A 27,885-nucleotide genomic window follows, 5' to 3' on the forward strand; every position below is an offset into this window, starting at 1 on the left:
TTCTACCACTGTAATTATAACCCACAGCCACTACAGTGTCAGTGCTCCCCTGGGTGCAGGTAATTCCCACCATCTCAGGCACCCAGAACAGCCAGGGGGGCTGTAAGTGCTGAGGGCAGCCTGGGAGAATGAGGAAAGGCATTCTCCCAGGAATGACATGTTCCCTCCATAAAATAAGGATTTAATCCAGACTTTAGGAGGATGCTCATCCTCTCACCAGGGCATGACACTGAATCCCAGTGGAATTACTCACCCAGCTGCAAACATGTTGTTTGTGGACACAGTTGGAGTTAACAGCAAGCATGTTACTAACCAGTTGCAAAGCCTCAGTTAGAATGTGAGCACACCCTCAGTATATCAAAAGTTTTAATTCTGTGTAAGTAATTTGGATGTCCTGGTAATATTACAAGAAATCTGAATGCCAATCCTTATAATAGTACTAACAGTAAGGTTAGTAAGTATAATGAATGGAGCATTTCTCTGATTAAACTGTTTGTCTGTGTGTTCTTTTTCAGTGATCTCTAAGCATGAAGCACAACATGTAAATAGTGTGATATATTTTGATCTTTTTAAATTTTGTATAAAAAAAGGGAGAAAAAACTTTTGACAGTAATATATTGACCTTTTTTTATACTGGATTCTGACATTTACGGACTTGGAAAATACTGTAAAGCTCCAAACCCATCACATTTGCATGGTAACAACAGGAATTGACAAAGGCACTGCTGACAGTGGCTGGGAATGGACAGTACTCACTGCTGGTGCTGCTGTGTGGACTAACAGGACTGAGCCAGCGTGCTGCTCGTGTGCCTCACTGCATGGAGGGCAAACCTGTCCTAATCTGCCCCTCAACTCTGTGTCTGCTCTGCACATGCACATTGAAAGGGTGAAAGAACCAGGCTGAAAACCAAGAAAAAAAGGATGCAGCCCTAAAGAGGACAGAAGCTGCTGTGGACTGTGTGGTCAGACAGGAGAAGGACTTGCAGCCTGCAGAGGAGACAAAGCCAGGCTGCATTTGTGGGTGCTGCTGGGATGGAATCAGCAGCTCTGGGGCTGAACAGAACAACCCTGACTGCCTGTGGTTATTCCTGCAACCAAGAGAAGCTTTTTTCCTTCAAGGGGAAGCACCTCTGGGTCCTGTTCTGGGGTCTGTGCCTGAAGATGTACCAGCACTTTGTTACTGTGGAACCCGAATTCCCCAGGCAGCCTCCACTGGAGAATTTTGAAACACAAAAACGTGGCAATACTTCCAGTTGCAGGACAGGAGGGATCTGCTGAAGTCCCTTCTTAAACAACAGAGAACATAATTTTGCTGTTGGGGTTCCTAGAACTTGGGAGTTTGGAGTATTTAATTGTCTTGGTTTGTGGGTTTCATTTACTTTTTATTTTTTCTTGGTTTACATGGTTTTAACTGTAAACTCTAACTCTGCACACTCCCCTTGTCTTCTTCATTTGCTTCCCCTTTTCAGTATCTTTCTTTCAGTTATCTCAGGCACATCCCATGCAGAGTAGGGCAATGAATAAAAGAATTATTATTTTGATATCTGCATATGCCACTGTAAGATGAATTAAAAACTGCAAACTATTCCACAGTTCACATTTTTAAGATGTTGAAAAAAACAGAGATTGTGCAGTAGAGAGCCATAAAAAATGATTTCCAAGAGGAAAAGGATGGCTTACATCAGAGACTGTTCAGCTTACAATGAAGATCAAGAGGCAGCCAGATTCCTTCACAGGGAGGAGATACTTTCTATTAACAAGTTCTTAAACTGAACAGAGAAAGATGTGCAAATACCCATCCAATGGGTAGAAGCTGAAGCTACACAAACTCAAATCAGCAAGCTGTGGATTTTTATTGGTGAGACTGGCTGATCCTAACCAGGCCAGTGATGTAATCCCCATCCCCTTAATGCCTTTTTGATTTAACAGATCATTTGGGAGGAAACACTTTAGCCTCAAACAAGTTGCTGAGTTCTGTGTGGGCATCTCAGGTGAAATGAAGAGCCTGACCACGATATCAGACATGATATCAGGGTTCTTTGTGGCCTTGATCTTAGAGAATACAGAAGGGAGTCATTCTTTGTGCACTGAGTAGATTAAAAAACCTGTTAGTTTCTTTCTTTACTGCAGGTGCAGCCAGAGAAAGCTGGAGAGAGGGTGTGAGCATCCAGGTGCAACCTGCCCTGGTGCCACAGGAATTCTTGCTTTGTGCTCCATGCAGGTAGGGTGGTATCTGTGGGTTCTCAACCATGATGGGTGCTGGGGGTCCTTGAGCTTCTCCCTTTAGCTGGGAGCATGTCCTGTGTGCTGGAAAATGCTGGAATGGCCATCTGGCTTGGTGGGTGTGGACACAGAAGACAGGGCTGTAGGCAGTGAATTTGTTACCCGTCATTGTTGGCTGCTTAGAGTCTACAACTACACATCACTTGTGGCTCTACTTGGCATCTTCACCAGTTACTCACCATTTTCTTGGTCACCATACAGATTAAATCCATGTAAATTCATATCAACTAACAAATCAAGAAACAAGAATTATGTAACTCAAAACAGCAATGAAAATGCATTTTATTTACTTCCATATCATGTTCTCAGCTATCACTTTTGGTGTAGGGGTTTTTAAAGGCATAGGGAGCAGCTAACAGGCTCCCACTGGCTTTTAGTGCTTTTCAAAAACCCCTTTCTTGTCCCAAATTAAAGCTAAAAAAATCTTCTGTGGAAGGTTGAAGGCAAATCTCTCATTGATGTCACCGGGAAGATGTGTAATTGTTCCCTTAATGTACAATTGCTCTTCCCATCTGCCCCAGGCATCTCCAAACTAAAAGCAATTCACTACTCCAAACCACAGGGTGGGCTGCTACGCTCAAATTCCTGCAACGTGTCCTGACCACGGAACCTCTTTCAGTATCAATGAGAGTTCAGTCCCCAGAATGACTGCAGAAAGCACAAGAATCTGGAAGTGTCCACAAACAATCTACAATGCAGATAGAAAAGTCTTGTTTTACATACGCTGGCAAAAACTAAACAGCTTTCATCTAGCTCCTACTCGAAGAAGTTTGATATCACTGAAGCTACAAGACAAGCTAACCTCCAAAGCTTATGAAATTATATTAAAATTTATATTTTCTCTGAGGAAATACCCCGAAGTCCTATTATCTTCAGGTAAACAAGTCAGTATTCCGTCTTCAACTTGTGGAATATCCAGTGCTTGTAGGCATCAACTGTGACCACTGCCAGGCCTGCAAAACATTGATACAGAATACCAGAGTAGTGCTTTACCTATTGCTCCTCACCATCCCCCTCCCAGCACATTTGGTGTTAATGAGGAAGAGCTCGTTTGGAACCACCTAAACCTCATAACTGGAGTGGTTTCTCCCTCTCCCTGAGGCACAGCCTGAGCACTCACAGCATTCCCGTGCCACTCGAGGAAGGCTGGAATCATCTTCCTAGCCCAGGGCTGCAGCACCCACCAGTGCCACACCTTTTTGTGATCACCTTTGGAAATTCCCAGGAAAATGCCCTTGGGTTGGTTCATCCTGGCACCTGCAGCAGTCAGGGATGTTCAGGATACCTGACTTGCTGCCCCTGTACAGATCAGCCATCTGTGTGCAGTCGCTTCTCTGGACTCTCCTGCCACTGCCAGTCCCAGCAGGAATGCTGGCAGGGATGGATCCTCCTGCTTGCTATTCCCACTATGAGGAACTAACCAGTCTCCAAGGCCTGTGGGTGGTACATCTCCTCTACCAACCCCTTCCAACACCTGTGGAGAGCAGAGAGAGCTCCTGGGAGCAGAGCAGGGAATGGATCCCTGGGCAGGGCACAGTCTGTGATCATCTGAAGTCCCTCCTGCTCCCCAGCTGGGATCACACCTTTGGCCTTTACACTGTGAACTGGGTGTGCCTGTTCCCTGCCCACAGCAGGGATTGGAACCAATGACCTTTAAAGTTCCTTCAAACCCAAACCACTCTGTGATTAGCAATCATATTATTCAGATCAACAGACTGTATTAAGAGGGACTGTTGGGTTTTGGATCAATTGCACAGAGTCTAAAGTGAGATGTGTTTAGATTTCCATGTGCCTTCCACACACACATATTTAGGAGAGTAGGTTGTTGAATAGGGAGCAGTCATGATCTTATTGCAACAAGTTAAAAAAAGATGTGCTTTGCTCAGCAAATTCATGCCAGATCAGTTGATTATTTTCTCCTTCCATATGAAAATGTTTATGTGGGTCTTTCTGAAGACTTTTGAGTTTGCAAATAGCTCACGAAGACAAATTCTACTTTTAGGTAGTACTGGCATTTCACTCAAACTCAGGCATGATCTCAGCCTCTCACAAAGCACAGGCCATTTCTGCCCCCAGGAAAGCTCTCTTGTTTTCCTCTCTGGTTTGAAAGAATGTGAGACTGTTTTACAGCAATTCTGAAATGCAGCTAAATGTTACCACTACATGTCAGTAGCAATAAAGATGATTGACAGGGAGGCTGCTAATGCTTATGAAATGTGGGTCAGTCTGAGACTAAAGGACTGGTTTTTCTTGATCACTGAAATATTTGGTATGTGCACTTCATGGAGTCATCAACAGACATTCTGGTAACACACTGAAGTTACTGATCTTGGGGGAACCTGAAACTCAGACAAATTCCTTTTTGTGTTCCAGTTTACAAACCAAAATTCCTTTGCTTAATTTAATGCTTGTGAAAGCATGGTGGTTTCCATTAGGTTAAGCTAACCAGGTCTGCCTGGAGAAAAGTACAGGCAGCTTTCTCTGAAGCTTGTTCTAGTTAAAATTGTGGCTAATGATTATCTTTGCAGTTGCTACCAACATCCTCTCTCCAACATGCTGTAGGAAGCAACGTTCCCAAACTGAGCCCTAAGGGCACAAGAACTCACTTGAAATGCCTGAAAGGTTTTCCAGCCACAAAGCTCTGCAGGCAGGGCACAAATGCATTCATGTGGTTGTGGTGGTTGTGTCAGTCCTGGTGCCCCAGGAGTGGTGATGCTGCACCCAACTCTAAGCGTGGGGAGCACTCCCTAAAGCCTCTGGAGGGACTGGATTTGGGGGAGAAGGGAATGTGGCCAAACAAACCTGTACATGTAACTCCAGCAGTGCTGAGAGTGCTGGCAGCTCCCCTACCAGAGCCTGAACCCATGGTCTGGCCTGTGCTGATGGGGACAAGTGAGATTAATTATGAGTTTTGCAGCTGAATCGTGGCTTGGCCAGTGAGTTCTGGAATATTTCTCTGGATTATGAAACAGGTGGCAGAGAAATCCTGATCTGACTCCAAAGTCAAACTGTTTCCAAGTGTCAACACACCAAGATTTTATTTTAAAAATGAAAAAAAATCATCAAGATATTGCCACATGCTTTATTTTATTGCCTGTCCTGCATGCACTGCTTCTGACACTTGCTGAATATAGAACGGTGATGAATTTATTTCCATATGGATTTTCCTTCTGTGTATTTAAAAATAAGGATGTCTCTTCTAATGGTAAGCGACCTCCTGATGTGTTTTCTTTTTAGGAAACCAATAGTGAAGTATTTAGAGAAGCTTTTGTCTTCTGTAAGTTCATCAATTCAGCACTTGAGATCCTTAAGCAAAGCAGCAAAACACAAGGGAGGGTTTCAGCATCTCAAGGCATCCCATGCAGTGACACAGAGCAATCCACAGGGAATGACACAGGTTGATCTGTGGTTTTAGGATTGTTACAGTAGCCCAATACCCAGGGTAAATTTTTAAAAATTTGGTTTTGCAGTCAGCCAAATACAGCAAGAATAAAGAACTCACCCGTTGTAATACACGATTCATTAAAATAATATATTTTGTAAAACTTTTTTTTTTAAATTTTAAGATGCCAGAAATTTCCAGCTTTATCATGATGCTGAAGAACTCCCCCTGTCAATATAATGTGTATTATAAAGGTGTGTCTGACACTTCCTGCTCAGTGAACGCTGAGTCAATGTTGCCCTCTAGAGGAGATATTTTAAATACAAACAAATTCCATGCAAATTTTAGGCTGTGATGCTGTCCCTTAATTGGCAGCACTTACAGAGGTGGGCATGAGTTCTGCACAACTCTATGGTTTGAATTGGTGTCAGTGAAACAGCAGTGCATAGATAAAAACTCCAACTGTTTTTTCCAAGCCTGCTATTTCTTTCTTGGGAAATACCACCATATTCTCACTTGTTTTTTCAGTCCCACTATCAAAGCATTACACAAATAAAATCTCTCTGTAGTAGCTTACAGGTCGTGTTTCCTTTTTTTATATTTTGGGCATGAAAGCTTTGAATTGTTTAGCTTTTCTTTTTTATTTTTACAGAAAACAGATTTATATTTAAGATATGCAAAAATAGTAATAACAAATTCTAAAAATTGAAAGCCAGTTATGCTGGACATTAAATCCTGCAGGTGTGTGGCTGAACTCAGCTCAGGGAGTCTGGTTCCAGAGTGCTCAGCAGGTGTCCAGGGTGGGACAGAACCTCAGTTTAATGAGCTTTCCCTGCTGAGCAGCACAGGTGTTTCCAGGTGTTTAACCAGGGAGATCTTTGATTATGAAACAGGAAATACCTGGATCATTTCAAGAGGCCTAAGACACTTCTGCTCACCAGTGGCACACACTGACCTTGGCAACCTCACAGGACAGTGTTTATATAAGAATATATACTGGACTTTTTTGTAACAGTGGGTTTAATTGTTTTTTTAACAAAGGAGGGGGCAGAGGGAAACATCTGGTCTCTCTAGTTAGTCCAGTCTCAGTGTCATTGACTGGAATGACCTGCCCTTTAATTGTGTCCCTGGCACTGCACTGAACCTGACCAGAATCTGCCTGAACTGCTTGGATTTGTCTGAAATACTTCACAGCTCTGCCTCGGGGAGTCTATTGCAGTCTGAAACAAACCAGTGAGTAAAAAACCCATTTCCTAAATTTTATTTTCCCTGGCCATCATTTGTAAGCTAAAAGTTACAGTACTTTCACATCCCCAGGTGATCTAATGGAGCTTTTCTGTGTGATTGTGTCCCACTGGGTGGCACAACACAAGGGATGTGTGACTGTTGTGTGACCTGGAGCTGAAAATCTGACAGCAGAAATGAATGCAGGAAGGACTTAATAGATTATATTATTGTATACTACTGGAGAGAGCCCGGGGGAAACCAGAGGAAAGCTGGGAAACATGAGTTTGAAGTTGAATTATTGACAAGAGAGCAGAATAAGAAATTCATTAGTAACATTTGTGGCTTTCCTATGTCTTAGAACAACAATTAATTCCTGTTTGTTAAGTTGCCTCAGTGACAGTTTCATGGAATAGTCACTCACTTGTGTGGTGACTGTGTGGTTTCTTATATAATGTAGATATTAATGAGCAGAAACTTAAAATGGAGATAGCCCAAGTATCTGTGAGTCACTCTAATACCACTTGCTGCATTTGAAAAGTGCATTTTGCACGGATTTATGAAGTGTTAGAGGTGTGCATATCAAAGGTAAACTGCCATTAGTTGAAGGGGTGTTGGAAGTCCTGGTTTGTTTCCCAGAGTGCACTTTTACAGACAATTTCCTAACAGCTACTTTTTATGTTACTATCTGCTAACCTAGAAGTCAAAAATATTTAGTATGAAGAATGTTCAGCATAAAATACCAAAATCAAAACCTGCTCTGTGTCCACTACTTTGGCCATAGAGCTATTACAAAACTGGCATGAACACCAGCATTTGAGAACAGGTACCTGCTGGTATTGAAAATCTGACTGAAAATCTTACTTATTTGTATGCAGTTTAGAAAAAAACACAAGCAATATGTGCTTTTTCTGTCCGTATTTGTTTTGAAACAAATTAGAGCTTAATCCTCTGCCAGGTTATGCAAGTGTCCCTTATTTATGTGAGTGGTTGCATCACTCCAGGGAGGCTGTTCAGAGGAGAAAGGGCTTTTTGTGTGTGTGCAGTTTGGACACCTTGCCAAAATTAGTTTTGTTTTGAATGTATTTACGTGGTATTCTATACAAAGCCGACTAAATCTATATATAGATATTAAAAATACAGAAAATGTATTTAACATCTCTATTCACAAACTTTTGGTGATTTTTTAATCATGTATGTGCCATGAAAAGTATTTTATTTACTCATTTCTTTGGGGAACAACTACTTTAAAAATGAAGGCATTAATAACAGTATTTCTTATCCATTGTTTTAACATGTTAAAATGGTATTAATTAGTACTGCATTATGTATTTCTAGTTTAAAGGTGTAATGGGCAATAATTTACCCTGAGACCTCAAAAAGTAATTTTTCTTGGCTTTGTTTTAATAAAAGCAAAGACTAGATTTTAAAAAATGGTCTCTCTGTACAGATTACTTTTACATTTGTGTGAATATGTATAATGAACTCTGCATTTGTAACCAAGAGTAAACTTTCCAAATTGTAAATGTTCGGGTTGTTATTATAAATAGCCAGTAAATATCTTAACCAGACAAGAGTTCAAATAAAGATTAACAGCCATTATTAACTTTTTCTCCGCTGTCTTTTGTTACAGAAAACCTGACTTTTATGAAACAACTGACTTTGACTTCTTAAGTTCAACCTCACTTTAACTGCATGGCAATTTGGGTTTGCATTTAAATTGCTCCTGTGTTTTTCAAATAGTTGCAACTGGAGATAATTTTGGAGCCTACAGCTGGTCAGCAGAGTATACAAAGTGTAATTTTAAAAGTGTCTGCTCTGTTTGGAAAAACATCTTTAACAGATGTTGTCAGCAAAAGAAAATGAATCTGCACTTGGAAGGAAAAAACTGTAGTATTTTTTAGAAAGAATGTGGCTAACTTGATGAATTTGGTTATGGAATAGAGCACCTACAGCAGCAGAACTCGACCTATCCCAGAACACCCTTTCTGGTCACCTCCCTGATTCTTCTTTAGGTGAGTCCAGTCAAACGGGAACAGAGGAATGACCACTGTAATCTGATGGCAGCATTTCCTCTGTAAATCCTAACTCTTGCCTGTCCCAGGCTTGGCTCTCACAGAGTCAGGCAGCTCTACATTTATCTGCCAGCCACCAAACACGGGAGGACAGCACAGAAATGGTAGGTTTTACTTTTGCTTAAGCAGAGACAGTTCTAACACCCAGGCTACCCTCCAATTATTCCCAGCTCTGAACGATGCTTCCCTGGTATGTATTTCAAAACAAGGGCTCTACAGCTGTACCAATGGTTCTGAAGAGCCTGTTCCTCCCTCTGGGGTGTGACTGGAGGGATCTGGGGTGGCTGCACCCCCAGCAGGGTCACCCCTCTTTGCACCGAGCCCCAAGTGCTGCCTGTGTGGCTGGAGGAGCTCTGGGTGAGCTCCTGCCCTGCTCCTGCTGCCCTTGGCTGGGGGGCTGTGCCCGGGGTGTCACTGGGGCTGTACCCAGATTGTTACTGGGCTGTACTCATGGTAAGGGCAGGCTGTGCCCAGGCTGTCAATGGGCTGTACCCATGGTAAGGGCAGGCAGCGCCTGGGGTGTCACTGGGGCTGTACCCAGGGTGTTACCAGGGCTGTACCCGCCGTAAGGGCAGTCTGTGCCTGAGGTGTTAACGGGGCTGTGCCTGCGGTAAGGGCAGACAGTGCCTGGGGTGTTACGGGGGCTGTACCCGCTATAAGGGTGGGGCTGTGCCCGGGCTGTTCCCGGGGTTGTCCCCGCGGTAAACGGGCAGGCTGTGCCCGAGGCTGTCCCCGAGGCTGTCCCCGCGGTAAGGGCGGGCTGTGCCTGGAAGCTCCCGAGGCTGTCCCCGCGGTAAGGGCGGGCACTGCCCCTGCCCCTGCCCCTGCGTTGCCGCCGGTCCCGCCCTCCCGCTCGGCCCGGCCCCGCCGAGGCGGCCGCTCCTCCTCAGCCCTGCCCTGTCGTTCTTCCTGCCCTGCCGTTCTCTCGCCCTGCCGCTCTCCCGGCCCCGCGGCCATGGCCCAGCCCCGCTCCCGGGATCAGACCCTGGCGCTGCGCCGGCGGCTCGTGGGGTGAGTGCTGCGGCCGGGCCGGGCCGGGCGGTGCCGCCGGACGTGGCCGCTGACCGGGGCCGGGGCCGGGCCGGGCCGGGCTGGGCTGGAACGGCTCTGCCACAGCGCCGCGGCACGGCTGTAATTAACAGTCATTAGCGCTCCTTCAGCACGGGATTACGAAACGAAGTGTAAAGCCCGTGTGATCCCGAGCGTGCCTGCTCAGGCTCTGAACCGCTCACGAAGCGTTCCCTGCCGGGCCATGCCGGGTCGGGCTCTGCCGTCTTTCAGAGAACGTATCGCTCCAACACCGTGATGGGATTAACGACCTATCTCTGCCCATTCTGAGAAAATGGAGTACAGGACTCAGTGCCAAACTTCCTATTATTGGGGGTGTTTCAACCTGCCTAAAAAGAAAAGTCTGGGTTCTGTGGGCCACCACCAGGAATGGCAGCAGAACGCTTATATTTAACTGTAGTATCATAGATACTAAAAAAACAAGGCTACTTTTGTGTGTTTTATAAATCCAGAGGTTGGGCTGGCAGTAAATGCTGAAATTAGAAATGTGCCACTTAAACACACCTGAAAATATTTTTAAGTATTTAATCTTTTTCCAACTGCTTTGCCCTGCCACTGGCAGCAAAGACCCAGACTCTGCAAGCCCTTTCTGTGCATCTTTTGAACACTCAGGGTAATAAAAAAACCCTGACTGTTTTGCCATTCTACTGCCAGCTCCACACAGAGAATTTTGGATTCCTGTAGCGGAGGGAGAGGGAAGTGGTTTCTCACTTTATCATCGCCCTTTTTTGTCCATAGCTTTGTAATTGTAGTCAAATAATTTTTGTATAAGCAATCTTTTAGTAAATGAGGATGGAAGTTTGGCATTGCCCTTCAGTCAAATCTCTGCAGTCCTTACTCAGATGTGTTTCAATTTTACTTGTTTGGTAATTGATTTTAAAAAGTGAAACAAAACAAATGAACTGAAGTAGGCCCAGCTTTATAAACTCAGGAGTGTTTTAGATAAGGTAAAAGAAGCTTTATACAGTTCTAACAATCACATGCACCAAACCATCTGGAAAATCAGGACTTTGGCAAGAACAGCAAGAATGTAATGAAAACAATCACAAGGTAAGAGACACCAAGAAAGGTTTCAGAACATGAAAGGCAAAGATCAAGGTAAGGAGTCACAGTTAGGATGGGATGAAACTACAGAGATTGTGGTTATAGATTCATGGAGAAGAATTTTCAGTTCTGGAGTTTTCTCCTTGTAAATCTAACAAAATTTGAATTTTTTTAGAGCAAAAGGCCTTTGTTTTAGAGACCAGAAGCAGGATGACAGTATGTGCCCAGATCAGGGGGAATGTCTTTCTCTTCACTAACTGACTGAAAACATTACCAGCAGGATAAACTAAACTCAGTGAGATTTCTTTTGCTTTCTGATGCTTGTTACAGCTCTTCTTGCAAACTGTTTTTTTCTAACGATCCAGTGAAGATTGTGAGGGCAAGAGGCCAATATATGTATGATGAGAATGGGAAACAATACCTGGACTGCATAAACAACGTTGCTCACGGTGAGCTCAAGTCATGTTATTTGATGCTGTTTTTCCAAGCAGAACAAGGAACAATCAGTACTTTTACCACTGTTGCTTTGTGCTGGGGGATTTTACTGGAAAAGTGGAAGGAACCTTTCCTGAGCCTGTAGTTTGGGGAATTACAGTTTGTTTAAGTGTGTGTGTGAATGTGCTTCCCAGACTTGCTTCCTGTTCTGTCTCCCTAGAAATGTATCCAGAACATACACTTTTTTCCATGGAAGCTCAACTAAAGCACCTCCCTGTAAAACTAAAATTTTGCTGTTTATAAAAGTTACTGCTAAGTGTACAATCACCCTGTTCACTGGATGCCTCTATCGTGTATTACTGAGTAACTTCTCCTTTCTTCAGTATTTGAAATCTCTCAAACCTAAGTCCTACCAGGGCTAGTAATTCCTGGATGGTAAAGCTTACCTGGATGTTCCCAAAATCCTAAATTACAGAAATGTCTAAATCCAAGTATTAAATCAGGGACTATTTGTTTTGACATGTCAGTTTTCAGCACTAACTATGAACCTTAAAGTTACAGCTCGTAACTTCAGACCTCTTGAGGGGCAAAAATATGTTTTTAACAAGGTGTAGCAACACTGTCTCTTTCTAACAATATCACTGAGGAAATAAAGTAATCACAGAGGTATTGAGTTGGTATTGAATGAACAGCATGAGCACTATGGAAGAACTCTCAAACCACTCTCCACATTCTCTTGCAGTTGGGCATTGTCACCCTGATGTAGTTAAAGCAGCCCATGAACAGAATCAATTGTTAAATACCAATTCTCGTTACCTTCATGACAACTTGGTTGACTATGCAGAGAGACTTTCAAAAACGCTACCTGAGAAATTATGCATCTTCTATTTCCTGAATTCTGGGTAAGTTAAGTTGGGTACTTTAGAACTGATATGGGGTTTTCACTAGGTATGAAAAGACAAGTACAAAACTTGCTTATTAACAGCCAACTGCAAGGTCTGGTGGATGACTCAATACTGACAAAAATGTTGTTTAGGGGTTTGTTTTTTGAGAAACTGGTCATTTTGAGAAGTTCAGTGACTCTCAAGTTCACACAGCAAGCTGTCTATCTGGGAACTAAACTAGTGATTTACTTAAGGGCTTTATTTATAAGGCCTTGGACTATAAAACTGCAATGTAAATATTGACTGTATTAGTTTCTGGTCTGACTTGTTGTCTGATTTGGGAATTATAACCAAAAAGAAAAGTACCAATGCATTGTTTCTGCTGGTAGGAGGGATATTCTCCAGCAAGGTACAGCTGGGAGGAAAAACCCAAACTGCTTCCAAAGTAGTTTCTGCACTCAGCTTCTTCAGATGGTTGTGTTCTGGTGAATTAGTCCTGCCTAATTAGTGTCAGTTACTGAGGGATCTGTGCATACCATGCACTGAGTTCTGCCTGTTTTTTTGCAGACACAAACAGCATTGCAAGGGAGGTTTAGATTTCAAACTCAGGACACATCCTCAATGAAACATTTCCTGGATTTTTCCCTTGCAGATCTGAGGCCAACGACCTTGCCCTGAGGTTGGCACGACAGTTCACAAACCATGAGGATGTCATCGTGTTAGACCAGTAAGTACACGGGCAATTTTATCTACCTGGGGTACAAGGCTCAGTTCTGACCCACAGTCAGAGCACTTCTGAAATCCTGTTGCAGTAGCAAGACCAGAGCTAGGCAGCAATTTTTCCCTCTGTCCAGTATTTGTGAGCCAGCCCAGAGAGCTGTGGCTGAGCTCTGCAGTCCAACAGCTGCTGACACGCTGGAAGGAGGCCAGCAGTGGGCAGGGACCAACAGAGGGAGAGGCGCTGAATTTGTCTGGCAAAGAGATCCTACTGCAACTACAACTGTCTCACAGAAGGAGCAAAAGGATGGGGTCAGGAGATGAATGGTGACAGGAAAGACATCAGATGTAAGTTGAAACCTGAGGAATTTTGGTGAGACAGGAAAAAACTGTTTTACTGTGAAGGTGGTCAGATATTAGAACAGGATGCCCACAGACAGGGCAGCTCCATCGCTGGGGGATATTCAGAAATGGGCCCTTCCAGCTGTTCTGCATCTTGCAGTAACTGCTCCTGAGTTACCCTGCTGTGATTTCAGTCACCAGTGCAGGCAAATGGTGACCAGGCCTGTCCCTCAGCATCCCTTACATTCAGGTTCACCAACAAAACTCCAAACAAAGCTTGACAGAGACTGCAGGGCTGTTCTCAGCTTAAATGACTGTATTTCCTACCCAGTGACAGAAACCAGATTCTCTTTACTATCTGTAATGCTAATCATGGAGAACTCTTGATACTAAGGAAATTGCTGTTTAGTTCTGCCAATTGTTTTTTAAGTGCTTACCATGGACATCTGACATCTTTGATTGACATAAGCCCATATAAATTCAGAAATCTAGAAGGACAAAAGGAATGGGTCCATGTGGTATGTACTCCAGCCTCTATCAATTTATCAATTACTTGTCAATTTAATGAAGTTGGGTTTATGATACGTGGAATACAGAGTGTTGTTCCTTTGCACAGGCTCCTGTTCCAGACACATACAGAGGACTTTACAGAGAAGACCATGAAGATGCAGCAACAGCCTATGCTGATGAAGTGAAAAATATTATTGACCATGCACATAAGAGAGGCAGAAAGGTAAAATGTTATTTCCTTCACCATTTGTCTTGCCTTAATAATCAATATGCCTGACTCAGTGCCATTCAGGGTTACTGCGCTAAGTGGGATGGGCTTGTCAAAAAGAAAAGACACAACAATGCAAAAGTCACCTTAAGGACAAAGAGCTTGCACCACAACTTTCCCTGGTGAGTTCAAACATTCCATGCTGTGTTTCAGATTGCTGCATTTTTTGTTGAATCTCTACCAAGCGTGGGTGGGCAAATCATTCCACCAGCAGGATATTTCCAAAAGGTTGCACAGTAAGTGGTTGTTCATTATCTACACTTTTTTAACTTAGCATACTTGAATACAGATGAGAGAATTTCTCTGCCTGCTGAAATAAATAGCCTGATGGGCAGGAAACTACCTGAGCCTTCATGTTAGAATGTCAATTTTGTATGGCAAAGCCCTGCTTTTAATCACACGATATTGGCCTGTACAAGTTTGTTTTCTGACAGTTTTCAAACTGCCTTCTGCCTGTTCTTAATCAGTAAATATTACATTCCATTTCCTCTTAAGAGACAATAAAATCTCTTATGTTGCAGGCACGTGCACAGTGCAGGAGGTGTGTTTATTGCTGATGAAATTCAAGTTGGCTTTGGCAGGGTTGGCAAGCACTTCTGGGCATTTCAGCTTCAGGGAGAAGACTTTATACCTGACATTGTCACTATGGGGAAACCAATAGGAAATGGGCACCCCATTGCCTGTGTGGCAACTACAAGAGAAATTGCAGAGGCATTTGCAGCCACGGGTGTAGAGTATTTTAATACAGTAAGTAAACAGTTGTCTAAACTCTGCTTCTGTACAGGACTCTCTATTAAAATTAGATAATCATGCAGTGTTTTTATCAGTATTTACCACACAGTTAACTGTCTTGCTGTATTATTTGTATCTATTTATATCTTTCTAGTCTATGACTCTTTATTTAGTGGGTCCACCTGATAAAAGCGGTAGTATGTTCATTTTATCACTGAGTCTGCACTTTCAGTGACACCATTACATCTCTCTTTCCTTTCCCTGGCTCTGTGTGCCTTTCCTGAGTTCAGTTTGGTGGAAATCCTGTTTCCTGTGCCATTGGATTAGCTGTGTTGGATGTGATTGAGAAGGAACACCTTCAGGCTCGTGCCTCAGAGGTTGGCAACTTCCTGATGAAGCTCCTCAAGGAGCAGCAAATGAAGCATCCCATCATTGGTGATGTCAGGTATCTGTGTCTTACTGACATTTTTAGGTGCTTTGTTTGGTTCAGTCAAACAACTCAATCCAACAGATGCTTTGAGAAATTAATTAAATTTGTGTTCTCAGCAAAAATAATCAGCCTGCTGTATATTAGATTGAAATTAACTTGAGCTTATCAGAAGTCTCTTATACTTTGCCACTCTGGGAGTGCAAATGTAGTAGCTGCTAAAGGAATTCACTTTCCTGTTTGAACTCTTACATCAGAAAAAAATTCTTTGCAGAGAGAGTGCTCAGGCATTGGAATGGGCTGCCTTCCCCATCCCTGGAGGTTTTTCAACTGAGATTGGCCGTGGCACTGAGTGCCATGATCTGGTAAAGGGACTGGAGTTGGACCAAGGGTTGGACTTGATGATCCTAGAGGTCTTTTCCAACCCAATCAATTCTGTGATTCTTTGATTCTATGGATGTGGCACTGAGTAAGAATCCACCATGTCTTGATCCAACCCCACTGTGATCACCAGCCCAGGGCACTCTGTGCCCTGGGCTGGTGATCACAGTGGGGTTGGATCAAGGGTTGAATTGATGATCTCGGAGGTCTTTTCCAACCCAATCAATTCTGTGATTCTGTGATCAAATGCACAAAGTACAGAAGTGATGAGCTAGATGGAAAACACTTAACACCCTGCCCTGTGCTGCCATTCTGAGCAGACAGAAGTTTGTACTGTAATATAACATTTCTTCAAAACAGCAAAACTTTTTCTAGCAGTAGCCAAACATCAGATGATTTTCATGCAGTAAAGGTCTGTCCAGCCTTACAAAAACCTGGTTTTTAGTTTGCTTGGAGTTCCTTCTGACACAGAGTGACTGTTTTTATTTCTTTTAAAGGGGTTGTGGCTTATTCATTGGAGTGGACTTAATCAAAGACCAAGCAGAGAGGACCCCAGCCACAGCAGAGGCAGAGTGTCTGATAACAAGGTATACAGGACAACCATGGAGTTCCTCAATGTGGGAGGCAAACACACAACTACAAACTACCCTTGTCACTCAGCAGTTGTTAAAATACAGCCATTTGGACAGAAAAAAAAAAGTCTGTGTAGGAAGGCACTGTGTAACAGCCTTCATGTTGGGGCTTGCAAATTCTTCTGAACTACATGCAAAGGTAAATGTGATTCTTTGTTATTCTCTTTTCAGACTCAAGGAAGAATTTATTCTACTGAGTACAGATGGCCCAGGAAGAAATGTGCTGAAATTCAAGCCCCCCATGTGCTTCAGTACGGAGGATGCAAAACTTGTTGTGGACACAATTGACAAGATACTGACAGGTAGAACTGATCAAACTCCTCAAAAGCAGAGGGTGGTTGCTCAGCTGCCTCCAAGGCAATGCACAGCTACTAAGCCTGCTCTTCAGCAGGGCTAAAATAGAGCCAAGAGGGCAGATGCTCAGCACACAGCCTTTCCTTTTAAATTCCCCTGTTTTAAAGTTTTCTAACAGAACTATTTCCTCCACAGGTGCATGTGCCTTTTAAAAGAGCTTTGCTCTGGCTGAGGTTTAATGTTTACCCATCTGAACAACTGCTAAAAGCTGACCAATACTCCCCAAAACCACCTCTGTGCATTTGCCACTTTGCTTTCTGTAAAACTTCTACATAATTAGCATAACAAAGTTAGTGTAAAAAACTTGTCTCAACGTCATGACTTTGCTAAGTTGTTTTTTCTCTCCAGATATGGAAAAAGAACGTCTGAACCAAAAGAAAACATCTACTTGTTCTGCCTGAACAGGTATTTATCTACAGTCATGCAATACTAGTTAAAAGCCAAGGTCCTTCAAGCCTAATTTCATGAGCATTGTCAGAGTAAAGCCCCCTCAGAGATGCTCTTACTTGCAGTCAGTTTGCAGGAATGTCAGACAATCTCAAGGCATGGCCCAGACTTGTGCACATGTGGCATTCACAGCCCCTTTCTGTCAGTCTGACCCTCCCAGCAACACTCTGTGTGCTCATTTGCTTGTAAGCAAGGGCCAGCAAGTCCCAGACATGGCTACCAGCAGAGCAGCCTCAGGAGTGACCGGGTTTAACTCCTGACATGCAGGTGACATGCACATCACCAACACAGCTTTTGTGCTTGGTGCTCTGAGGCTCCAGAGAGAAACTGGTCCAGCTGCATAACCACATCTCAGCAGGTCTCAATCTGGGATCCTCCACCTATGCTAACAGCTTTATGAAGAGCTGTAAGTAGTGGGTTTGTGTTTTATTTAACATCTGATTTGGAAATAGTATTGCCTTCTATTCTATAGAGCCTTTCTGACTACTTGGTAGGATTATCTCAGGTTCATGGCTGGTATCTCATGCTTAAGCATCAATTTCCCCCTACACTCAGAAGTTTGTGGGCATCAGGGCAAGACTGAGTCCTGTTAAGTCCTTAAAGCCTCCTTAGTCTTCAGCTGTTGAGGTCCCTCCACAGGTTGCTGAGGGAACATCTGTCTGCACCTCAGTTCTGCCCCACACTCATGAGCACAGTGTACACAGAGTTACTACCTCAATAACCACACCCTTTGGGACACTCAGGACTTGTTCAACCTACTCTGACTAAAGACAACCACGTGTTTAGTAAAACTCCAGACAGCAGGACAGGAATGTACCTGATGTGATCAATGTGCTACAGCCCTGAGCAAGGGAGGAATGTGCTTTTAGTTCAGTGTAATATTAGTATAGCAGGCACAAGAAAATGTGTTAATATTTTATTTAGCAAGTTAATGGAAAGACATACAGCTGATTTTACTATTTCTTGAGGAACAAAAAGATTATTTAACAGTGCCAGTGTAACTTAGAGGCCTAATGACTTAATGTGCTTGCCTGTAATCTAAACTGAGCAAGAAAAATGCTTTTATTCTCTACAAGAAACTAAGAATGCAAAAAGCCTCTTACTAAGTACAGTCCTTGTAAGACACTTACATATAATGTAAGCGAAAATGAGGCAATGAAGTAATTTCTTTTAATGATACTTTTACAAAAAAACATAACATTATTTTCTTTCCATAGGTTTCAAACAATGTTCAAGATCTACTACTAAGAAACATTATTCTACTATAATAATGCACATTTAATTTTCATCCTAGCATGTCTTAGACCAGATAAGTCACCTTTGATTTTGTTATTTTCAGTTATCTTGATTTTAGTAAAAGCTTTAGGAGAAATAAATTTTACAAGAGCTTGTCTAAACTCTGGCAGTGTGGAGTTGCTTTTTATTTAAAGCAGTTGTACCTAAAACTGATTATAAAGGAGTATCTTTTTAGTGGCTACTACAAACTACATTTTCTAAATTCATGCTCTTTCAAGGTTATGACTTTTTCAAATTAAAATGAACCAAAGGGGTCTCACACTGTTTAAACCTCCAGCTGCCCATACAAACACCATTCTGGCTGCCAGTACACCCAGTCCTGCCCAGGCTCCCCTGACCAGTTTCAGCCACCAGTGTCATAACAAGATCCCTACAGCACTAACCCAACAAACAGAATCACCAACCAGAGTAAGTAAAACACTTCAGTCCCAAATTCCTGACACCAGATGTATGAGGAGCAGACAGCTGAGGGCCATGGCTCCCAAACCTGTTCTTACAAACAGCCTGTCCTCAAGAAATACCCAAGCAGGATTAGATTAAATTAGGATTAGATCACAGCCATAAACAACCACCTTGTGTACACGCCTTGGCTTTCACCAGGCAGGTACATGTTCTCTGCATCAAACTTTTCATATAAAGAAGAAAAGGAAAAGCCAGCTCTGCATTTAAGTACCAGTATCCTCCCCCAGTTTCTGCCTGAGGCCACACAACCTGTCAAGAAGCATTACCTGAGGACCTACTTCCAAAAACCATCAAAGTAACAGCCAGCTGACAAACTCTTGCCAGGAGACAAAAGACAGCAGCAGAATGGTCCTGGTACCAGGCAAATTTCCCATTAGAGGGCCAGGGTTTTGCTGGAAAAATACTATGCTACCCCTTATTTCACAGGAAAACCAGTGAAAGTGTGCAACAAAGCATTTAAAATCTTGAAACAGTAATACTTTTAAATACTGTAGTTTCAGTGGTCTGCACTTTTGTATTTTTTGCAAGTAAATTGGGCTTGAATATACATGGTCCAGCTGTAAAGTTGTCAATTATCAGATTTAAAATCTGATTCGTTTTAATACTCAAGATTTCCACCTAACCCTGTTAGAATCTTACAAGTTTTTCTTCTCGTGGACAGCCAGCAGGGAGCAGCACATTATAGTCCCTGCAGATACAGCTCCATCCCTTGCTAAAAAACAAACTGAAGAGGTCACTAAGTAACATGTTTGTTTCTTAGTTAGATTCCACTTTGGGCATCAAAGAGAAGTTATTACAAGGAAAACAAGTGTCATGTTTTAGCTTTAAAAGGAAAACAAAAATCAATCGATCACTGCAACAAAGACTGGAAGTTTACTTTGTGCAGCAGAGCTTGCTACTTACAAATCTGAGGCTGGGACTATTCTGCAACCACAGGCAAATCACATGACAGTTATTGCCTTAGAATACTTAGTCAAAAAAGGCAAGTGTATTTCTAGCTGGTCACTCATCTGTAGAGAGATGTTCTTTCCATCCACAACTGTAGTGGAAGTTCTTGTAGCCTTTTTTGATATACAAAAAAGCTGCAAAAATTCAACTTTGTATTGGTAATTCAATGTCTGTCCAACCTGCCTTTCAAGGCAGGTGTAAATACTCTCAGCAACTTGTAGGCAAGTCTCAGACCCGAGACAGTGCAACATGAAGGAAGTGCTGCCCAGCTTCTTCCACACCTCTCTGTTTCCTCCTGCAATGCTGTCCAGACTCTCAAGCCCTCCCTGAAACCTCCACACACCTCTGGCTTCTCCTGGCAGAGCCAACACAGACACCATCACAGTCACACTGTCCCCCAGAGCATGAACCACCAGCTCAGCCTCCACAACAGCTGGGGCTGCTCACCTGAGATACTCCACAACCTCCAGGCAGAAGTGACTGCAGGTTTGGCTGCCACTTAACTGCAAGTGAGCACAACTACCAACACGAGCCTTCTAGTCTTACCATTCAAGACATTTACACACAACTCTTCACCTAGCCAGGTACTGCCATGAGCCAAGTTCTGGGAACAGGATACTGGCATTTTACTAACACATAAGCTGAAGAATGGCACAAGACACTAGATTACGCCTTTTTTATTTCAAAAGCTAGGATAGCTTCCATATCCATGTCATGGTGAATCAGAACACATGTAAAATACCTTACAATACATTAGATTCCAAAAAGGTACCAAAAAGTACAGTAAAATTAACACTTCCATTACAGGAAATGTATGACACAAAAACAATACAAATAAAAAGGTGGAAAGTGACACTGGTTCCCTAAGATGCATCTCATTCTGTACAACTGGAGTAATGCAGAGTCCACAGTTAACTCCAAGAGGCAGTCCCTAGATGCAGAGCTGCAGCTTTAAGCAGACCCTCAAAATCAGTTTCAGTTTAACCTATTAATAAAATCATTAATTAATATCTTCAGCAATGCTGAAATTTACACACCACACTGTCTAGACAACTAGTTATCTGTAAGTATTAAACATGTAAAACATTTCCAGGGAGCTCTTCCAAGTAAGATGCACATTTAACAGGCCATAGAAATTTATTGTAAAGTTAAATTTGGTACAGAACTGAAGTATCCATCTACAGCATTGTATACAAAACCTATGCAGTCATTTTCCAAAAGAGACCATGCCACTGCATACCTGAATAAGTTTGATCAATATGGCTTGTAGTTATTCTGATGACCACCACGTCTTGGTGACTTCCCATAATTTGCACTGCCTTGACCTATGAACAAGAGAACAAATGCATTAAACTGCTAATTAGTTATGCTTGCTTATACCCAATACAGTTCTCTTTACTTACTGTAATCATAGCCTGGTCCATATCCATAATACCCATATCCTGAATAATCATAGCCTCCATAGCCACCATAACCTTGCTGATAGCCGTATCCTTGATTCCCATAACCCTGGTTCCAGTAACTGCCATAACCTTGATTCCAATTTTGACTTTGAGCTATAGAAGGGAAAACCATCCACAAAATCCCATTTTAGTACACACAGCTTATTTAGAATGTGTCCATACTAAAGTAGTGTGTGTGGCACTTACCGCCGCCTCTTCCACCTCTGCCTCTTCCTCCATAGCTACCTCTTCCTCCGCCACTGCTGAACTGTTGCTGCTGGTACACTTCTTTTGGCTGTGCCACCTTAATCTCACACTGCAAATGAAGAAGGAAGAGCATGTCAACTGTCTGAGAGCAGCAGCACCCGACCTGAGCTCCTGGGAAATGCAGAGAGAGGTTCCTCTGGAGGCAAAGGAGGTGGATGTGCTGTGCTCTGCCAGGTGGGCAGCACCGACACAGAAGTGCCAAAGGTAAAGTCACTGTCACCCTTCAGAGAGGCCACTCCCTTCAGGGCACTTTATCCTGCCTATCTCCTACCATCAGCTTCCTTATGAGGAGGTACTGATGCCACCACTCCTACAACAGCCACAAGGCTGTGCTCTCCTCACCTGCACAGCTGCCCAGACAAGGCAGCTGTGGCTCTCAGACAGCCCCACCTGAGCTGCACTGAGTGAACAAGGCTCAGGGACACGAGTCTTCCTGGCAGCCTTTGCCTACCACATTCACCAGTGCATGTGGTTGGACTGCACAGTGCACCAACACCTGAAATCATCATTTATCAAACACAACAGCTAAAATCAGCCAGAACTGACACTTCCAGTACAGGTTCCCAGGCTGCAGGTCAAGCTGTCAGCCAGCTGCCCAGTTCCTGACTGTGCACAGTCCAAGATGAAAGCTCCTGCTGCTGCAAAAGGAACACCAGCACCTGAGCAGGTCTAGCTTGGAGTTCTTCACCACAGGATCTTTAAGGTAACCTTTTTATTATCAGTATGACCCAACAAGCCACAGTTAGAAGATACAGAAATTTCTCAGCTTCCCTGGCATCTCTCCTGAAAACAGACTTCACTGCTAACCAGGAATCAGTGTGTTACACCTGGCAACGTTTATTTTTGTGCCGTGTCAAAACCAGTCTCAGTGCAATCTGAGTCACTGTGTCAGACAGTATGACCCAATGCAACAGGGCTCTGAAGTTACATGTGCAGTCAGCACTGGCCCCAGAGCAGGGCAAGAGGGACACCTGCAGCCAGCACACACCATTTGCCTCCAGTCCTCTCTCCATTCCCTCAGATTTGCTGCTCAGAGCATCTCACACCACTCTTACAACAGTTCCCACAACCAGGTAACCAGGGACAAGCTGCCCTGAGTTTACATTTGCTCTCTGGATCCCTGCAGTGGGTTGATGTGAAAATGTTTTGGGAGCAAGGGGGCTGCAAGAAGGAACCAGAAGCTTCCCCTACCATGCAGAGCCAATTCCAGCCAGCTGCTTACAAAGTCAGTGTCTGCAAGGCCTGCATTTATGCCAGGGCTCTATGCTGAAAATAAGCCATGGCAACAGATATGGCCTGTACTGCCACAGTGATACATAAACAAGCCAGTTTCTCCACATGTAATGAATGCAGTTTAGGTACTTTACATACAAAAGGCCCTACAACACAGCAATTATTAAAGCTACAAGTACTGGCAAAGAACCTTGGTGGCCTCTGTGACTGAACTTATGGTGAAACACCAACAGGGTAACTGCAAGCTACTCTTAATTATAAATTTGGTACCTTGACACATGAAGTGCACAAAAACCTTCCCAGGTTATAAATGCAGTGGGTGTTATGCTTATTAAATTGGACAAAAGTTACCAGTCAAAGCTCCTACCTTGCTTCCACTGACGTTGTGGAATTTCTTCTCCAAAACTTTCTTCACTGGATCCTCTTCCTTGAAAGTGATGAACACAAAGCCCCTCCTTTTGTTGGTCTTTGGATCCATTGGAAGTTCAATTGCTTCAATCTGAAGACACAACATACTATTTTCAGACTTGTATTTTAGCAGAACAGTTAAGTACAAGGCATTTGGGACAGCAGAACTCTTAAGGTTCCTTTCTATGCGTGTTATGCAACACCAAAGCTGCAAAAGTCTTTCTATGCCAACACTGGACTTCACATTAGAGATTTCCATTTTACAACTCTTCAATTTTAACAGCTAAATATTTTGAGTTAAAGGCAAGGGTATCTGAGTAGCACTGGAGCATTAGTGCAGTTTGTGCCACCTTTGCTCTCAGGGTGGGAAACCTCTGGGTCAGTTACAGAAGCTTTGATATATCTGAAGTTAATTTCCTTCAAAACTTGCAAATTATTAGTAAACTAAACAGCAACTGTTCCAGGGTTTACTAAGGTGACATTACACACCTCTCCAAACTCTCCAAAGTATTCCCTGATTTTCTCTTCTGTGGCTTCTGGGTTTAGTCCACCAACAAATATTTTCTTCACTGGATCCTTTTTCATTGCCATGGCCTTCTTGGGATCAATTAGTCGGCCATCTAGTCTGTGTTCTTTCTGTTCCAGAACCTGGAAGACAGTGAGGTGTGGTTAACTCAAGCTGAAAAGTTTCCCCTCCAAGTTAAGGATCCAAAACATGAAGCTCAAACTCACCTTTTCAACACTCCCAGGTTCTTTGAAGAGAATAAATCCAAAGCCCCTGGATCTTCCTGTGTTTGGGTCCATCTTTATCGTGCAGTCAGTTACCTCACCAAATTTGGTGAAATAATCTTTCAAGTCTTTTTTGCTTGTATCCCAGCTGAGGCCACCAACAAACATCTTCCTGAAATTTCAGAGAGAGAAGAGCTGTTGATATTGAGAAGGACCCCAGAAAAGCAGGTGCAGTGAGATGCTCAGTGGCACAAGCTCAGCAGCCCTGTCAGAACAGGGCCAACTGTCCCAAGTTAAACACCTGCACCTTGTCTAAGGCTGGTGGCACCACAGGAGGGCACAAGGTGGGGGTTCTCCCCCTCTTTAGGAGGTAATGTCACAATGCACCCTGAAGGTGATCACAGGCTATAAAAACAGCATAAATTGCATGAAATATTGCTCACCAGTAACTCAGGCTCTTTCCACAGTATTCTGTTATTTACAACAAAGCAGTATTGATTATCAGCTGCTGCCAGCTCAGTTTTTGTAAAGAACCTGGGATCATTCCTACTGCTCTGAAAGCCTTCAGCAAAGGATAAGGCATCAAAAGCAAAATACTTGAGCTCTTTGAGATTTTGGTCAAATGTCTGTAAAAATTTTAGTAGTCCTAAGAACAATCTGCAGAATTTAAACCAGATATCTATGACCTCCAATAGCAGTCACAAAGAAGATGGGACTTTGGACCTGCCCTAACTACTGTTGTGCACTTCTTCCTGCTTAGTTACTGAATCAAGTTCTATCTTCCTCAGTACTACAGGAGTCTCTCCATTGTAAGCCTTTACTTCCAAAAAAGCCAAAACACTCCTTCCCTGCCCACTTTCCCACACAAAATATCCTCTGAAGGAGGAGATGTATCTCAAGGCACTAACTCGAGTGAGGCACAATACACAAGTGAAGCAAACAAACAAAACAGTGGTATCGGGCAAAAAGGCATTTTTCAAATGCTTCACTTCAAATGAAAACATTAATAACACGGCTGTATTTGCTATTTTCAGAGTTTCCAAGGTAACAACCTAAGCTTTTAAAAGCATTTGAGCCTTTTTAGCTAACTATAGACTGAAGCAGTTTAAGTTGTCATTACTCTGTTTGGAGGCAGCCTATATTTGGCATTAGGAGCAAGCAGCACTTTAAAAACTAGACTGTGCTTAAATAAAACCGGGTTTTGGTGTTTATGTGTTTAGCTTTGATTTGCTAGAACGAGCATCCATTTATGTACAAAAGGTAACACGAGAAAAAAAGTGTTACAGGTTTTGTCATAACCTGGACGAGAACACGTTTTTGTAGGTTAACCCTTGTGTTTTCCAGAAGAACGTGCTGTGCACTCTCAGCTGATGAGGAGGATGCACAGGGTCCTACAGCCGGTCCAGCAGGGCCTTTCCTAAGCCTTTCAATACCAGGTTAAAGAATCCACTCGGTGGATTCCTCCCCATCCCAACATCTCAGTGACCGCTCCGGGCTGACACCGGCTCTCCCAGCACGCCCCGACTACACCGAGCTCAGGAGAAACTCATGGCTGGGGGTGACAGGATCTGTCCGGAGGCAGCCTGAGCTCTTCATGCCATCGGGCTGGGGCTGTGGGGCACACACAGGCATTGCCACATGCACTACCACACGTTACACTTTGCTTTGTTTTGTAACTGGAACGACCTGCATGTATTAAAGTAACACAATACAGAGCCTTTGAACCTATGACTAAAATCTTGGTATTGGTTTTGCTTTCAGAGGCCACAAACTGGACAACTGCACTCTTACCAGTCTTTTTTCCCTCCTGTGTATTAGTGCAGCTAAATCAAAGGTTGTTTCAGCTCTTAACAAAATAATATCTGGGGCTTGGACAGCTCTTCTTTTAGCACAGCATTTCCTACATAGGTAAATCCCTCTAAAATAACTACTTTTCTGAGAAGTTTAATTTCATACGGATTTGGCATTTAAAGTTGTCTCCTGTGCATGAAAGGAAGAGTACCACCCTCTTCTCAGCTCCAAATACTAAAAAGAGTAAAAGGAAAATTCGCACACAGCTGAAAGGCCTAACTCTCAATTCTTCCAATGTCTACAAAAGGTACATCCGGCCCCAGCTTGTCAGAGGCTTGTGCAAGTCTTATTCGTTCCTTTACGGCCAAAAACTATTTCGCTGGCTTCAGCTCTCGGTTTAATACGAAGGACCTGACCCCCTGGTTCAGGGCTAACAAAGGAGTCCCAATGAAACACGTAGGGCAGCCTGAATAACAAAGACCCGCCTGAGAAACAGGCAGGTCATTTTCCAGTCAATTTCACGTATATTTTTGAACAGACCAACTATGATAAACAAATTCCTGTTTTGCCACTTCCAAAACACAGCGAAACTACACAGACTCCTCCAGAAACCCCTTCCAAGACAAGCCGTTCTCCGACAATGCTGCAAAGTAGCACACCAAAATCGCTCTTTCTGCTTTGAACACACCGCGCACCGTCTCAATCGCCCCGATTTTCCCTTTACGTCCTTTAAGAAATACTTAGCTTACCCCGACTGCCTTCCAAAGCCAGGATTATTTTTTATGGACTTCACACAAACCGCGTTCGCATTCACTCGACGCCGCTGGCGATGGGTCATGCGATCCCCAGAAAGTTTCAACCAGCCCTTCCCCCCCGCAGCAGAAAGCAACTCCTTCCATCCGCCCCTTTCGCTGGAGAGGGAAAGGATGAGGAAAACGCGGGAGAGGCAAATCCCCTTCCATTTTACAGCGTGCGAGGCAGCAGCCCCGCTCGGCGCCCCTCCCCCTGCCGCCACATGGCGCCAACAAAAGGCAGCGCCAGAACAAAGGAAGCGCTGGTGCTGCAGGCCGGGCCCGCCGGGGCCGCTCCCGCCGCCCGCCCTGCCCCGGGGCCTGCCCTGCCCGCGCTTACCCCGCGTCCTCCTCGTTCTTGCTGGCGTTGATCTGGTCGCCCTCGGCCCCGTTCTGGCTGGCGGCCGTGCCCGCGGCCGGGCCCGATCCCGCTGCTCCGGCCGCTCCCGCTGTTGCCGCTCCCGCCGCTGCCGCCGCCGCCGCCGGGGCCGCGCCGCTCTCGGCCTGCTGCTGCTGCTGCTGCTGCTCCCCGGCGCTCTCCGCCGCTTCGTGCCCGTTCTGGGTGGCGCCGGCCGCCAGCTGCTGCTCCGCCTCGGACATGGTGCCCCGTCCGCAGAGGGAGAGGGACGAGAGGCTTCTGCGAGAGACGAGCGCGGGTGAGCGCTGAGCGCGGCGGCTCCTCCTCCCCGGCCGGGCCGGTCTGATCCGGTCCGCTCACACCCCTCCCCCTTGCCGCCATCCCGCTCGTTACTCACTTTAAAACCCGCTCCCGATAAAACCCGGGCTGTCCGGAGTGCGACTAAAAGCTCCTCGGCGCTGGAGCCGATCCCTGCCCCGCACCGGCCGCGCCGCCACCGCCGCCTCCCCCTCAGACACGTACTCGGGCCCGGGCCCGCGACGCGTGGCCGCCTTTATAGCGCCGGAGCCTCCGCTACGCCGCAACAACGCGCGCTCGGGTTGGCCAACGCTGCCTGTCACTCAAGGGGTTTGCAGCTCCCGGTTGGCTGAGCCGCGACGGGGGGCGGGGCCGGGCAGGGCGGGCGCGGCGGGGCCGGAGCTGCCGGCGGGGCCGGGACAGGGATCGGGACCAGGGCCGGGATCAGGACAAGGACCAGGGCCGGGATCAGGACAAGGACCAGGGCCGGGATCGGGGCCCTTGGGCGGCCCTCGGGCCCGCCGCGCACCCCCGGCCGTGCGGGCAGCGCTGCCCTCGCCCCCAGCGCGGGGCCCGCGCCGCGCTGAGCTCTGAGGCCGCTGTTGCTCCAGCACCAGAGGTTGCGCTTCACGTTTCCAGCCCCGCTGGTTTTGCAGCC

The 27,885-nt window shown here is 44.6% G+C and overlaps 2 protein-coding genes across 6 annotated transcripts; one reads left to right on the forward strand and one right to left on the reverse strand.

The window, feature by feature from the left end:
• The first annotated feature begins 499 nt into the window (after nt 1-499).
• On the forward strand, nt 500-18,603 carry PHYKPL (5-phosphohydroxy-L-lysine phospho-lyase). Of its 3 annotated transcripts, XM_071570679.1 has the most exons (14): nt 500-6,898; nt 8,523-8,904; nt 11,407-11,525; nt 12,254-12,413; nt 13,048-13,122; nt 13,885-13,972; nt 14,071-14,187; nt 14,386-14,468; nt 14,754-14,979; nt 15,255-15,409; nt 16,270-16,359; nt 16,576-16,706; nt 17,107-17,163; nt 18,423-18,603. In XM_071570679.1, exons 3-13 carry the CDS (start codon nt 11,471-11,473, stop codon nt 17,157-17,159), a joined length of 1,233 nt encoding a protein of 410 aa, XP_071426780.1. In that variant the 5' UTR covers nt 500-6,898; nt 8,523-8,904; nt 11,407-11,470; the 3' UTR covers nt 17,160-17,163; nt 18,423-18,603. The 3 variants fall into 3 exon arrangements, with proteins under 3 accessions (XP_071426780.1, XP_071426778.1, XP_071426779.1); XM_071570677.1 differs by lacking the exons at nt 500-6,898; nt 8,523-8,904 and adding an exon at nt 9,839-9,975; XM_071570678.1 differs by lacking the exons at nt 500-6,898; nt 8,523-8,904 and adding an exon at nt 10,592-11,082.
• Nucleotides 2,550-27,472, reverse strand: HNRNPAB (heterogeneous nuclear ribonucleoprotein A/B). Of its 3 annotated transcripts, none has more exons than XM_071570680.1 (9): nt 27,328-27,471; nt 26,913-27,209; nt 23,994-24,162; nt 23,751-23,909; nt 23,221-23,352; nt 21,561-21,669; nt 21,315-21,467; nt 21,152-21,236; nt 2,550-3,236 (listed from the first exon to the last, which is right to left on the reverse strand). In XM_071570680.1, exons 2-8 carry the CDS (start codon nt 27,170-27,172, stop codon nt 21,166-21,168), a joined length of 1,053 nt encoding a protein of 350 aa, XP_071426781.1. In that variant the 5' UTR covers nt 27,173-27,209; nt 27,328-27,471; the 3' UTR covers nt 2,550-3,236; nt 21,152-21,165. The 3 variants fall into 3 exon arrangements, with proteins under 3 accessions (XP_071426781.1, XP_071426783.1, XP_071426782.1); XM_071570681.1 differs by lacking the exon at nt 2,550-3,236 and adding an exon at nt 20,573-20,896 and having other exon boundaries at nt 27,328-27,472; XM_071570682.1 differs by lacking the exon at nt 21,315-21,467 and having other exon boundaries at nt 27,328-27,468.
• Between the last annotated feature and the right edge of the window lie 413 nt (nt 27,473-27,885).

This window comes from Pithys albifrons, chromosome 15 (genome assembly GCF_047495875.1).
Source record: "Pithys albifrons albifrons isolate INPA30051 chromosome 15, PitAlb_v1, whole genome shotgun sequence".
Lineage (NCBI taxonomy): Eukaryota > Metazoa > Chordata > Aves > Passeriformes > Thamnophilidae > Pithys > Pithys albifrons.

Bases quoted from the DNA above. Each gene is read 5' to 3' on its own strand.
- PHYKPL (XM_071570677.1), top strand. From the start codon at position 9,920: ATGGCCCAGCCCCGCTCCCGGGATCAGACCCTGGCGCTGCGCCGGCGG. The intron at 15,410-16,269 runs GTATCTGTGTCT...TTTCTTTTAAAG, and splicing joins CCCATCATTGGTGATGTCAG to GGGTTGTGGCTTATTCATTG. The intron at 16,360-16,575 runs GTATACAGGACA...TTCTCTTTTCAG, and splicing joins GCAGAGTGTCTGATAACAAG to ACTCAAGGAAGAATTTATTC.
- HNRNPAB (XM_071570680.1), bottom strand. From the start codon at position 27,172: ATGTCCGAGGCGGAGCAGCAGCTGGCGGCCGGCGCCACCCAGAACGGG. The intron at 23,353-23,750 runs GTGTGTAATGTC...TTGTGTCTTCAG, and splicing joins ACTTTGGAGAGTTTGGAGAG to ATTGAAGCAATTGAACTTCC. The intron at 21,670-23,220 runs GTAGGAGCTTTG...CTTCATTTGCAG, and splicing joins ACAACGTCAGTGGAAGCAAG to TGTGAGATTAAGGTGGCACA.